The sequence below is a fragment of the Balaenoptera ricei genome, chromosome 6, assembly GCF_028023285.1.
Source record: "Balaenoptera ricei isolate mBalRic1 chromosome 6, mBalRic1.hap2, whole genome shotgun sequence".
In the NCBI taxonomy this organism is placed as follows: domain Eukaryota; kingdom Metazoa; phylum Chordata; class Mammalia; order Artiodactyla; family Balaenopteridae; genus Balaenoptera; species Balaenoptera ricei.
Window position 1 is genome coordinate 19,723,836 of NC_082644.1, and position 12,639 is coordinate 19,736,474.

At 42.6% G+C, this 12,639-nt stretch overlaps 2 protein-coding genes across 8 annotated transcripts in view; both read left to right on the forward strand.

Moving 5' to 3' along the window:
* The first annotated feature begins 3,999 nt into the window (after positions 1–3,999).
* Positions 4,000–9,237, forward strand: CKS2 (CDC28 protein kinase regulatory subunit 2). Its single transcript, XM_059926270.1, has 3 exons — positions 4,000–4,159; positions 7,552–7,679; positions 8,952–9,237. The coding sequence occupies exons 1-3, from the start codon at positions 4,101–4,103 to the stop codon at positions 9,002–9,004; spliced, it is 240 nt and encodes a 79-aa protein (XP_059782253.1). The 5' UTR covers positions 4,000–4,100; the 3' UTR covers positions 9,005–9,237.
* Positions 9,238–11,286: 2,049 nt separating this feature from the next.
* SECISBP2 (SECIS binding protein 2) overlaps positions 11,287–12,639 on the forward strand; it is a 40,465-nt gene continuing 39,112 nt past the window's right edge. For 6 of the 7 annotated variants that reach the window (XM_059926987.1, XM_059926988.1, XM_059926989.1 and 3 more), the window contains exons 1-2: positions 11,302–11,422; positions 12,417–12,565. In XM_059926987.1, the coding sequence (XP_059782970.1) occupies positions 11,387–11,422; positions 12,417–12,565 (185 nt within the window). In that variant the 5' untranslated portion in view covers positions 11,302–11,386. Of the gene's footprint in view, positions 11,423–12,416; positions 12,566–12,639 lie in introns of all 7 variants that reach the window. The other variant, XM_059926994.1, reaches the window with a different exon arrangement.

The following is a 12,639-nucleotide window of genomic DNA, read 5'->3' on the forward strand; positions in this document are numbered from 1 at the left end:
AGTGACAAAATGTTTCAATAAGAATAGTAACAGTATGATTAGATAAATTCAGACTTTGCTTTTTTAGACAACAATAAATGTACTAAGTTACTTATTTGCTTTATTTCCAAATTGTCTTGAATTTATTCTACTCCTTCTTTCAACACTTTGTGAACAGTAATACATTTTCTTGAATCCAGTGTTGCTTTTGAGATTGTTATTGTCTATTCTTGTTGCTTTGTAGGTGTGATTGGCAACTTCTCCCTGGAAGCTTTTAGAACTTTCCTTTGTCTTTGATGTTCTTAAATTGCACTATAATCTCTCTCTGGCCCTCTATAAGCCCTTTCAATCTTAAGTCTTTTTTATCTTTCCTTAAAAGCCGGAAATTCACAGCCATTATATTTGCATAGTATTTCCTCTCCTGTTTATTCTCTCCCTTGTATCAAATGGGACTCTTTTTTTTTTTTTTTAAACTTTTTTTTATTTATTATTTATTTATTATGTTTATTTTTGGCTGTGTTGGGTCTTCGTTTCTGTGTGAGGGCTTTCTCCAGTTGCGGCAAGTGGGGGCCACTCTTCATCGTGGTGCGCGGGCCTCTCACTATCGCGGCCTCTCTTGTTGCGGAGCAGAGGCTCCAGACGCTCAGGATCAGTAGTTGTGGCTCACGGGCCCAGTTGCTCCGCGGCATGTGGGATCTTCCCAGACCAGGGCTCGAACCCGTGTCCCCTGCATTGGCAGGCAGATTCTCAACCACTGCGCCACCAGGGAAGCCCCCAAATGGGACTCTTGTATCGAATGTTGTCACTTCTCCCTTTAGCCTCCAGGTCTTTTTACTTCATGTTTTCCATCTCTATCCCTAACTGATGGTTTCTGGGACTGTTACTCAACCCTGTGTTCTAGCTCACTGATTTGTTCTTCATTAGTATCCACAATGCTTTCAGTTTACCTATTGAATATTTTATTTCAACTATTTAGTTTTCAATAATATTGCTATTTGACTCTTCCTTAAGACTGCAATTACTAATATCCTTTAATCTATGATATTTATAACTTAGTCATAATTCCAAAAAAATAATCAAATGTAAAAAAGAAAAACTTTTAAAGTATGTGGTGAACTACAATGTGTATTTATGATAAAAATTTAGCAAATTAGTAATGAAAAGAGTGCACACATCCTCAAAATGACAGAGTATCTAGAACTTCAACAAAACTGCAGTGAACATTATACTGGGCTGGTTATTACATCCCAAAGTCAGTTTGTCTATCAGGTTATCTTAATTTTTATAAGCCACTGCTACACTGTCTTAATTACTATAGGTTCTTAATAAATCACGATCTACTAGAATCCATTAGTGTCTTTGCTATTCTTGGCCCTTTTCTCATCCATATTATTTATAGTCAAATAAGTCCTTTGAATGTGGTATTTTTATTGGAATTAGACTGACTTGACAATCAATTTGGAGATAATTTATATCTTCACCATACTGAGTCTTCCTAAGCATGAACATAGTATATTTGCCCATTTATTCAAGTCTTCATTTATGTCTCTCAAAATTTCATAATTTTGCATATCAGCACTTTGTATATCCTTTGTTAGGCTTATTCCTAGGTAGGTGAATTTGATGCTAATACTTTCTTTTTGAATAGGTTTTCTAGTTGTTTCTGCTATATAGGAATGCAACAGACTGGATATTAATCTTAGACATATAATTACATCAGTTGCAAACGATAGTTTTATTTCTCTTTCCAAATAATTTGCCTTAAACTTCTCTTAATTGTGGTGGCTGACTTCTGTACATTGTTCAATATAATTGGAGATAATAGAACATTTTAACGAGAATGCTCCCAATGTTTCCTCATAAGAATTATACTGTTTTTTATAGACACCTTTACAAGGTTAACGAAGTTTCCTCCTACTCCTAATTACTAAGTGTTATCACTGGTGAGTGGTGGGTTTACAAAGAGTTTGTATTATAAAAGAGTGGTGAATTTTAGCAAATGTTTTCTTCTGCTTCCATTGAGAGGATTTTTTTCTCCCTTACACTGTTAATGTGGTGAATTACATTAACAGATTTTCTAATATTAAACTATCTTTGCATTTGAAGATAGTATATCATCCTTTTAAAAAACACAATTGGACTCCGTTGGCCAGCATTTTATTTAGGATTTTTACATGTATCTATTTGAGTGAAAGGTACAGGTACTTTCCTTTCTCATGTTGTTTTTTTGAATCAACATTATTCTTGCCTAATAGAATAAACTCTTTTGCTCTAGAAGAGTTTATAATTAAGAAATAAACTCTTGGTAAAACTTTTCTGTAAAGCCATTCGGGGCTAGAGCTTTATTTATTTTTTTAGTTGAAATATTCATATACCATACATACGGTTCACCCTTACGTATACAGTTCTGTTTTTTCCTATTCACAAAGTTATGCTGTCACTACCAGAGTTGGACTTTTAATTACTGCTGTAAGTTAATTGATATAGGACTCTTCAGTCTTTCTCTGGCTTCTTGAGCCAGTAGAGGAAGACAAGCAAGGGGAAGCAGATGAAGGAAAGACGGAGACAGCAAATAGAAAACAACTATCAGAGAATAACGCGGAATCATAAGTGTAGTAATGACACGGCGCTAAGTATTTTAAAAATTTTTCTTGAGATCGTATACCGTGTACGGAGACATACACAGAAATATTATCTCTGAGTGAAATAACATTATATTTGGGATCACTTTAAAAATATTCTAGGAAAAAGGGGGAATAGATGAAACAAGATGGGCCAAACGTTAATAGCTGAAGCTGAGCAACTGGTATATGGTAGGTGATTATATTACTATTCTACTTTTCTGTGTTTGAGATTTTTCCACAATGGTCTCTGTAAAAATATACCTCGTAGTAAGTTTTTCTTTCCCAGGTTCCACCAAAAAGTTAGTGACTTCCTTACTCATCTCCCTTAACGGGTTATTCACATCTTTTCTTTTTTTGGCTGAGTCATGCCGGATCTAAGTTCCCTGACCAGGGATCAAACCCACGTCCACGGCAGTGAAAGCGCCCAGTCCTAACCACTGAACCGCCAGGGAATTCCCTACACGTACCTGTATTTTAAACTAGGATTCAATGCTAAGAAGCCAAAAGAATTTTTGCTAACCACTTTTAATCCCACTGTCCTCTACTAAACATCATTATTGCAGTAATCTTTTTATTTTCCCATATGCACGCACACACGCATATCTACAGAGTTGTCGGAGTGCGCAAACGGCGTGGGAAGACAGTTTTCACCTAACATAGGTCTCTGGGCCGTGGCCACACCGCCATCTACGCAGCACTCCGTGGCGAGGTTCCGGAACGTCGCACTCATCCTGGCGGCGCGCATCGCTGCGGTGAGACATCTGGACGTCTTCCTCATGTCTGGGCACAACTTCGGCTTCTCCGCGTCCTTACTCCCACAAACCGGCCTTGGGCGCCCGCGGTGACACTCCTCCCCTCACGCTTCCCACGCCTGGGTTTCCCACAGTCTAGGAACACGGGCTGGCCCTCCTCACCTCCCACTGACTTCAGACGCGGAGCCGAGTCTGGGGAGGGTGCGCCTGCGCACAAACTGCCGTTCGTCGGGCAGCCCCCGCCCCCCGGCCTCGCCAAACCCCGCGATACCTTACCCCTCCCGCAGGTTCGCTGTCCCAACGGCTCCGCGGACCTGGAACTTTCTACACCCCTGCGCACGCGCTCTACGGCCCTTAACGTCCCGGCTCCGCCCATCCCTGGCCGCTCCCCTTTTCGTCAGGGAGCTCCCCGCCCCCACGCCACGCCAATCATCCACTTCTTTCCTAGGCCGACCTCGCAACAGGTCTCTGATTGGCTGATCTTGGGTGCGAACGCCGCGGAGGGGCGGCGACGATAGGCTGGGAGCCGGTCCCGGCCTATCCGCAGAGTGCGCGGAAGGTGATTGGCCAACACCGTCGTCCAATCAGCGGCGGGCTGTCGGATTCAAACCGGACTCGTTTGGCTTACGGTCGGTTGGTCTCAGTCGAGTCGTTGCCTTCACCTGACGAGGACGTGTCGTTCGCCTGCGCCCGTTCTTCGCGCCTCGTCGCTCCAGTCCCGTGCTGCCCACCGCCCTCCCGCAGGATGGCCCATAAGCAGATCTACTACTCGGACAAGTACTTCGATGAGCACTACGAGTACCGGTGAGCGGACCGGACGGCCTAACTTAGCCGCGGCCCCGGCCGAGCCTGAGCTGGAACTCGGGCCGGGGGGAGGGTACCAGGGGCCAGGACCGGGAGTCGGGGTCGAAGCGCGTCGGGCTGAGGTTTGGGTCGGAGCTCGGGGCCGGGGTCCGGAGGTAGGGTCAGGGTCGAGCCCGGGGGCCGGCCGGGAATCGCGGTTGTGTCGGGGCCGGGCCGCCCGGGCGGGAGCTTGCGCTTCTCCTCGCCTGGCGGGCCGGCCCGGCCGGCTTCCGCCCTTTGTTCTGTCTGTGAGGAGGACGAGGCTGGGGCGGGGATGGGGCCGCTTCTGGTGCAGAATTGCTGCCTTAAGGGGAAGGGGCCGAGGGCCGAAGCGGACCCGGCGTAGCTGAAGTCCAACGCCGAGAGGCCGAATCGCAGCGGTTCCTAAGAACTTAGGCCTAGTTCGCACTTAGGCAAACGTCCCACTCGCAGTCACAGCGGGCGAACGGCTGTCGGAAGGGTAATTTTGCTCAGGTAAAGTCGCCATAGAAACACTTCTCTTTTTCTCGCATTTGAAGTTAATGGCACTAAAAAGTAGCTTGTGGGGGAGTCCCCCTAAAATAAGCTTCCTTGGGATTCGAAATGTGTCTTGGGTATGGCGACTTCGGCAGGGGCTGGTGCGTGTTAACCCTCTTGGGTTATTATTAAAGGGGTTTCCTTTTGAGACAAAATTGAGAACTCGAATGGATTTGGGGCATTTTTTTTCTGCTAGTGTGTATCGGCCAAATTTTTGGCTTTGAGGGATTTCTGGTTTTTGCATCATTATGTGATGCACTAGAGCATAGTTGCTAAATGTGTAAGATTAGCAAATTGGATTGTGTGAGGGAAGAAACACTTAACGTTAGCCTTAATGTATGCAGGAGACTTAGCTGGGGTGTGGCTTCAAAGTCCAGCGCCACCCAGTTCTCCTGGGTGGTGACTAGGACGCTGCATTCTGGGAAACTACCAACTTGTAGGAGGGGCCAAATAGTGACCTTATTTTCTGCCTCCTATCCTTTTACGTTAGATTTCCAAGAATGCTATTTGAGTTAGAAAGGATATAACAGTGGGTGGCCTCTTTTTTTCCCTCCCCTTAGTATCTTGTAATTCTTTCTTAGTATCTTGTAAATCTTTCTCTGGAGAAAAACGGAGGATTTCTCTGGGCAGCTTTGCAGGTTAGTAATACCTGCATTGTCCAGCAGGGGTTATCCGGTAATGGACAGAATGTAAACCACAATCTTTCTAAAAATCTGGGAAAATAACTAATTGTGAAACATGTCTGCCTCCGAGTAGTACTTTTCAGGACTTTTCCTGGCAGTAGTTCCGTTTTCTGGTTTCAGTATACTAGCATAATCATTGATGAGCACGAAGTAAACTAGTCTATGCTATCAACAAGATTTTAGCCTAATTGACTAAGTGGTTTGTGTGTAGTAATGAATAGAAGAAAATCCTCTCATATCTGAAATGATATATTCTACTCCAATTTTAATCTAATTACTATAATACAGTATTAATCTAATTAATATCTAATCCAATATTAATTAAACCTGGTCTTTCTTGACCAAGCCACTTGCCTTTATCAAACAGGACAGTAATGTCCAGAGAAGGGAAATTTAATTGTATCTTGCAGTGTTATCTTAGTAGCTCCTTCGTTGTTTGTACTGTTATGGTTTTTTTTTTTAACCCCCTCTTCACCCTCCATGATAAGCCCTCGGTACTGAAATGTTAGATTTTTGGAAACAATTCTCCTTACATGTAGTTAGAAATATATAGAGGAGTTATATCCATGCAGAAAAAAATACAGGTAGACTTCCCATCTGAGTTTGAAGCTACTTACACATTTTTCCCTCGTAATCAAGTCCTGATGAAGGTTAGCCTGTCTCCATGGTTTATGGAGAAGGTAGGGTATATGACTTATATCTAAACATATATTGGTACATTTTGTACGGCATACATAATATGAGTACAAAAGCTAGTTTGCATTTTACATTTCTCTTGAGACTAATCAACAATTATGTAGAAGGTAGAAATAAGGTAACAGGCTATTTGCAGAGCCTTAAAAGTAGATGTTAAAGCAGTATTTCAAGAGTCAGTGAGCTAGCTGGTAAGTATTGCTAAGAATCATCATGTAGTTCACTGGAATTGGTAAAATTTTTACAAACTATGATAGTAAGCATAATTTGACTTGGTGGCCTTGTGGCCAGCAAGCAACATAACACAACTGTTCTAAGGCTTGATTTTGTTAGGCAAATTATAGGAAATTGGTACTTAACCAACCACTCACAGACTAGAACTTAAGTTGATGACAGTTTAGTGCTTATTATGGGTTATGGGTTCAGTTTTCCTGTGACCAGACTGCGCCTTTCTTACCCCCCAGCCAACAAATTCGCAGGCATATATCCAATACTGGTCAAAAAATTTGGTTGGTGGTAATAGATGACGGTATAAAACTACTGCTGCTGGAAGTGATTAAAAATGAGCCTGGGAATTTTGATTTTTATAAAGATCCTTTCAATTGTAATTAAATAAGAAGTCGGTGGGGGTGCATATTTGTTTTCTAAGAATTTTTCAAAGCTCCAATTGTACCTATTCTTGACGGTTTGACATTGAAGAATATTGCATGCCTTCCTTAAAAATTGATTAAAGTTTTGGATATAGGCCAGTAACTTATTGGAAAACTGAATGTCTGTGTTTTAGGTAGCAGGCACATGTATATGTGCATTTAGTGTTCGTGATCTATAGAGTAATAGGAAACCCAAATTAACTGTAACAAGCTAGATTCCCCCACCCCAGCTACCTGGGGCTAGTATGACATGTCTTAAAATCGGGGACCATTCTTAATTTATAGTCACTTCTGTGGTCTTAGATGGCTTCTCTAGCTCCCTGATCATATCAATCTGCTTCATAACTAACAGGAAGGAGAAAAAAGAGAATTGGGCATGTTCTTTTCTTTCGAGGATACTTTCCATAAGTTGCATAATTTCTGCTTATATCCTGTTGGGCAGGATTTAGTCACATGTGACCAGAGGTAGCTGCAGGGGAGGCTGGGATGTCTTGGATAACAATGTGTCCCACTTAGTTTTTGAGGTTCTATTCCTGAAGAAGATTGAGACAATTAGCAAGCAGTCTCTATTAGGGGGAAAAAGTTAATCATAAATAAAATGCCTCCCACTTTTGGACTGCGTATTCTAATCTCTAATTTGAACACAGGCCATCAAGATCAGAATTAAAGGTAGTAGAGAGTAGTCTTTAAGATTGATGCTAATGGTAATGTAACAGGGTAGGTATCCTAAAGATGCATGTATAAAGTGACCATAATTGTAGGAAAGGCATATTCACTTAGAGCACTAATATTTCACTATATTTTTTAACAGGCATGTCATGTTACCCAGAGAACTTTCCAAACAAGTACCCAAAACCCATCTGATGTCTGAAGAGGAGTGGAGGAGACTTGGTGTCCAACAGAGTCTAGGCTGGGTTCATTACATGATTCATGAGCCAGGTAAGTTTTGCTATTTAGGGAAGCACTAATTGAATTAAAACAGTAGTGGTTGTTAAAATTGTTTTATTAATATTGACGTTTCAATGGTATCCCAAAGTAACTCTGATAAGCTTGACTATTTCTGAATGACTGATACCTCCATAGAGAGGGTTCCAATTTTATAGTAAATAAAATACCACGAGTGAAAATAATGCATTCTTCTGAACTGCAAAAATAACCTATTTAGTAAAAAAAAAAAAAAAAAAAAAAAAAAAAAGGATATTCTGTTTTAAAATGCATGTCATTGCTAGTAGTATCTTGAAGTATTTTGCCATAAATATATTTAGAATTCTGGTATCTCCTCTTTGAAAACTAAGAACTTAATGTAAGACAACTTGAGTGTCCTGAAGTTGTGTATAGAAATTGATGCAATTTGAAGTGATTTGTTTTTTCCTTTAGACAATTAGTATCTACCACATTAAGATGAAATGAGATAACATAGCTAATGAACTCAAATGTGCTGCCTGTGTTATACTTGAGTGCTTATGCTATTACGTGGTATTTACCAGAGAGTTTTCCAGATTACTGTTAGTAACTATTTGTAAACCAGACTAAGAAACTTTGTGGTGTTAAATTGTGTTTTTGGGTTATCAGTAAATCTAGCTAAAGGACATATACTGCTTTGAACAAAATTTGAAGTCTTAGAAGCTGAATTAGGTGAAACTAAAGCTATCTTGCTTTGTGGTTTTGTTAAAAGCAGCAGCAGCAGCAAAAACTCTTAAGACTTGTAACTTTCTTGGGATTGGAGCATATAATCCTATTAAAAAGGTGTTTCTCCAGATAATACAGTGCAACTGAGGACCTTACCTATAGGTTCATAGTCAGTCCTCCACCTGCCCAAACAGAATCTACAGGGATGGGCCCCTAGGACCTGCATTTTTTGAATGAGGTGTTAAGTGTCTTTTCCAAACAAGAGAAAACCTTTTTCTTTTCACTGGAATTGAGATTCTAAAGATAGAAACCATTCTCCTTCTCAAATAGCATCTTTACTTAACAGCCCTTTTCTCCAGGGTGTGTAAAAACTGGGGGAATATTCACTGTTAGGTTGTTTTCTTCTGTTTACTGTTTACAGTGACATGGAGCAAAATTTATTTCAGATACCTCAATAAGTAACATTAATTGACCATAGGTTTATTTTATTTTGGTTCAACTGAGAATTCTTTGAATTTTTGTTGAATGAATGAAAATTAACCATATAATATTAAAATAGTATAAAACATTTTCTTTCTACAGAACCACACATTCTTCTCTTTAGACGACCTCTTCCAAAAGATCAACAAAAATGAAGTCTATCTGGGGATCATCAATTAAATCTTTTTCAAATTTAATGTATATGTGTATATAAGGTAGTATTCAGTGAATACTTGAAAAAATGTACAAAGTGTTCATCCATTCCTGTGCATGAGCTGTATTCTTCACAGCAACAGAGCTCAGTTAAGTGCAACTGCAAGTAGGTTACTGTAAGGTGTTTAAAATTTCTTCTAGTCAGATTTTCTTTTAATGTAAGTGCCTGTTTGACTTTACCTGTTACTTTTGTTAAATAAAGTTTGTATGTTGCATTTATCACTGTTTGAAGTTACTGAGGTTTGTTTTCTTAAGGTTAATTTGTGACTATTGAGGATGTTGGATGATTTCAGTTTTATAATTTTAGTCCTGAGGAAATAAATTCACTTTATAGAAATAAAATGTTAGGTGGGTTTAAACCCATTAGCTTGGTGTGATTGAGGGTACCATTTTTAAATTTATTTATTTATTTTTAATTTTTTGCTGCGTTGGGTCTTTGTTACTGCGCATGGGCTTTCTCTAGTTGCGGCAAGTGGGGCTACTCTTCGTTGCGGTGTGCGGGCTCCTCATTGTGGTGGTTTCTCTTGTGCAGCACGGGCTCTAGGCATGCGGGCTTCAGTAGTTGCAGCACGTGGGCTCAGTAGTTGCAGCACGCAGGCTCTAGAGCGCAGGCTCAGTAGTTGTGGCGCACGGCTTAGCTGTTCCGCGGTATGTGGAATCTTCCCGGACCAGGTATCGAACCCGTGTCCCCTGCATTGTCAGGCGGATTCCCAACCACTGCGCCACCAGGGAAATCATGAGGGTATCATTTAAATTCACTTATGAAGACACTAAGAACTAGGGATAAGTTTAATAAAGCCAAGGTAGATTTTATAGCTCTGTCATTAATTTAGTTCCTAGAGAATTGTCTAGAATCTCCAACTGAACAAAAAGAAACCCAACTTAATACTGTGGGCTACTTCCACTTATGTAAGTACTGCCACACCTAGTTAGTTACCTTGGGAGAAACCATTTAACCCCATTTCTCTTTTCCATGTGCCAAATGGGGATACAGTTTTCTATAGAATATCAGCATTTTAAAAACTTCAAAAGCACTGTAAAAAGCACCCTTCCTTCAGTGTGCATTTTGTGTCTATTAAATTGCTTTTTTAGCTGCTAGGAAAATATTTTAGAGTGAATGCAAACAGAGGCTTTTTATCTTCATTGCTTTTTGCTGGAGAAACCTTTTAGGTGAGCTGCCAGTAAGCATAAGACCCCAGACCCCAGTGTGGTGGTCCTCTATGCCCCTCTGTTTAGAAAAGGGTGGTGCCTTTACACAATGAGCACAATAAACACTGAAGGTGGTGATGGGCAGGAGCCTAGAACTTATTCCATCCCCAGGGACCCACCCATTGGCTAGAGGTCCCAGGTTAGGCCAACAGAAGGATGCCAGAATCGTTAAGTAAACTATTGTATTTAATACAGACCAGTGTACTGCATAATGCTCAACCTCTCCCCCCTCTGGAGGTTTGGGTGTGTCCAAGTATGTTTAATTGACCTGTGGGATCTGCACATAAGGACACCAGGAGATGAGCTGGAGCTGCCTGCATTTACTGCTTGAAATACCTGGTAGTCACTCAACAGAGGAAACCTACAATCAGCCTCCAGTTTAAGATTTTCAACCTAATTAACCCCTATCGGTCAAACAGCTTGCACTCTTCAAGTAAGCAGGAGTTCTTGCCTCTGCACTGTCCCTCCCTCCCCCCTTCCTCACTCCGTGTCTCCCACTTCCCATCCTACCTAAAGCCTCCTGCCCTGGAGACTGCTTACTTCCACCCTACTTTTCCATCTCTAGCTTTCCCAGCACATTCCCTAGTGGTCAACAGCTGTGTGTTGAACTGAGCAGTTCTGAAATTCTTGTCCGCGGTTACTTCCAAACTGCTTTAGGTTCCTGGAAATTTAAGACGCCAAATCTTGTTGGCTTTCTCCCTTCGTAGGACTACAGAGTATGCGGTTCCCTTAAGTCCCCAACCTCCCTACAGACCCCTGCCCCGCTCCAGGTCCCCGCCACCCTGTGCACCGTCCCCTCGTCCAGGCCTGGCCGACCGCATTCCGGAGGTTGTCCGCTGTCTTTGCAGAGACAGTCTCTTGTAACTCCACACTTCGCAAGCGCTGGACTTTGGCGGCCCAGACGGTCACCCAACCGGGCACCTCGCGCAGGCCCAAAGCCGTCGCCGCGCACACTTCTGGCCGGAAGCAGGGCGGGGCCGGGGCGCGTTTTTGTGACGCACTTCCTGGAGTCCGCTCCGAAGGTGGAAAAGCGGGGAAGAGGAGTGTCGCGCTTCGGTTCCGCCAGCCGTCGGACTACTGGCCTCCCTGGCCAGGACTCTTCCCAGACACCCGCCATGGCGTCTCAGGGGCCGCGGGAGCCCGCGGGCGAGGTGAGGATGGCGGCCCTGGGCTCCCCCAAATGGTGGTCTTGCCCGGACTGGGTAGGAGCTGGATTAGCCTGGCCCGGAGGCTGGTTGGGGGCAGGGCCGGGGGCGTCGGGGTGGGCGGCCGCGGTCCCCAGTCCCCGGGCGTGCCCACACGGCCCGCGGTTAAACAAGGTGAGAAAGGACGCTGTCGACGGGAAACCGCCTCTCGTCCCGAGGCTGCGGAGGGGTTGCGCTACCGTTCCGGCTCACCGCACTGCTGGTGAGGAGCGGAGTGTTGAAAGCAGCTTGTTAGTAACGTTTTCTGAGGCGGAAGTCTGCTCGACGTGCTCCGAGTACCTCTAGAAGGAGCCCTGGCAATCGCATAAATCGGCTTTCACACAAATTAAAAACCGTGATTATAAGTTGTTAGTGGAAGTAAATTTATCAATACAGATGTAAAAACTGAAAGAAAAAAAGCCCAACAAATTTTTTAATATTCATATTCCAAGGGCTCATGGCGATAGAAAGATTTTCTAGCAACGCTTACTTTTGCGTTTCAACAAAACAACTTTTAGTGCTTCGCTGAGTGAAAAGCAACAGTTTTAAGTTCTTTGGGAAATTTAATGGAAATAAACTTCCGCAGTGTGTTTTGAGCGCTACAGTTAAGTTTGGTAGTCTCGATTGTCCCTAACTCAGCTGAGAGAGGTAAACTACCATATTCTACGTTAAAGCTAAGGAAACGTTGTCACTTGTGGTTCTAACTATACAGTCTGGGTTGACTTTTACTCTCACTTTAATTGGTTGTCCTTATTTTTCATTTTTAGTATTTGGTGACTGCTTTTTCTAGTGAAAAAGTGCGGAGAAATTGTTAGCAAACAAATTCTTGTCTTTGCTAGGCAGACGTATTTGGACAACAGCATTAGCATTTCTGGGGCTTCGAGAAAGGAGGGACTCTTTTTTTTTTTTTTCCCACTTGGTTGATCTCAGAAGGTAGCCAAAACCCCCTTTTTTTCCTCAGGGCATCAAGTTGTCAGCAGATGTCAAACCATTTGTCCCTAAATTTGCTGGGCTCAGTGTGGCATGGTCAGAGTCTTCAGAAGCACGCGTTTTTCCCAGCTGTGCAGCCACGACGTACTATCCATGTGTCCAGGAATTAGCAGTGCCTGAGTATGTATGCTTCTGAATGTCTTGCCTTACCTGGGGACTTTGTTGCCTGACTTTAATGGTGATTAGACTTGAAA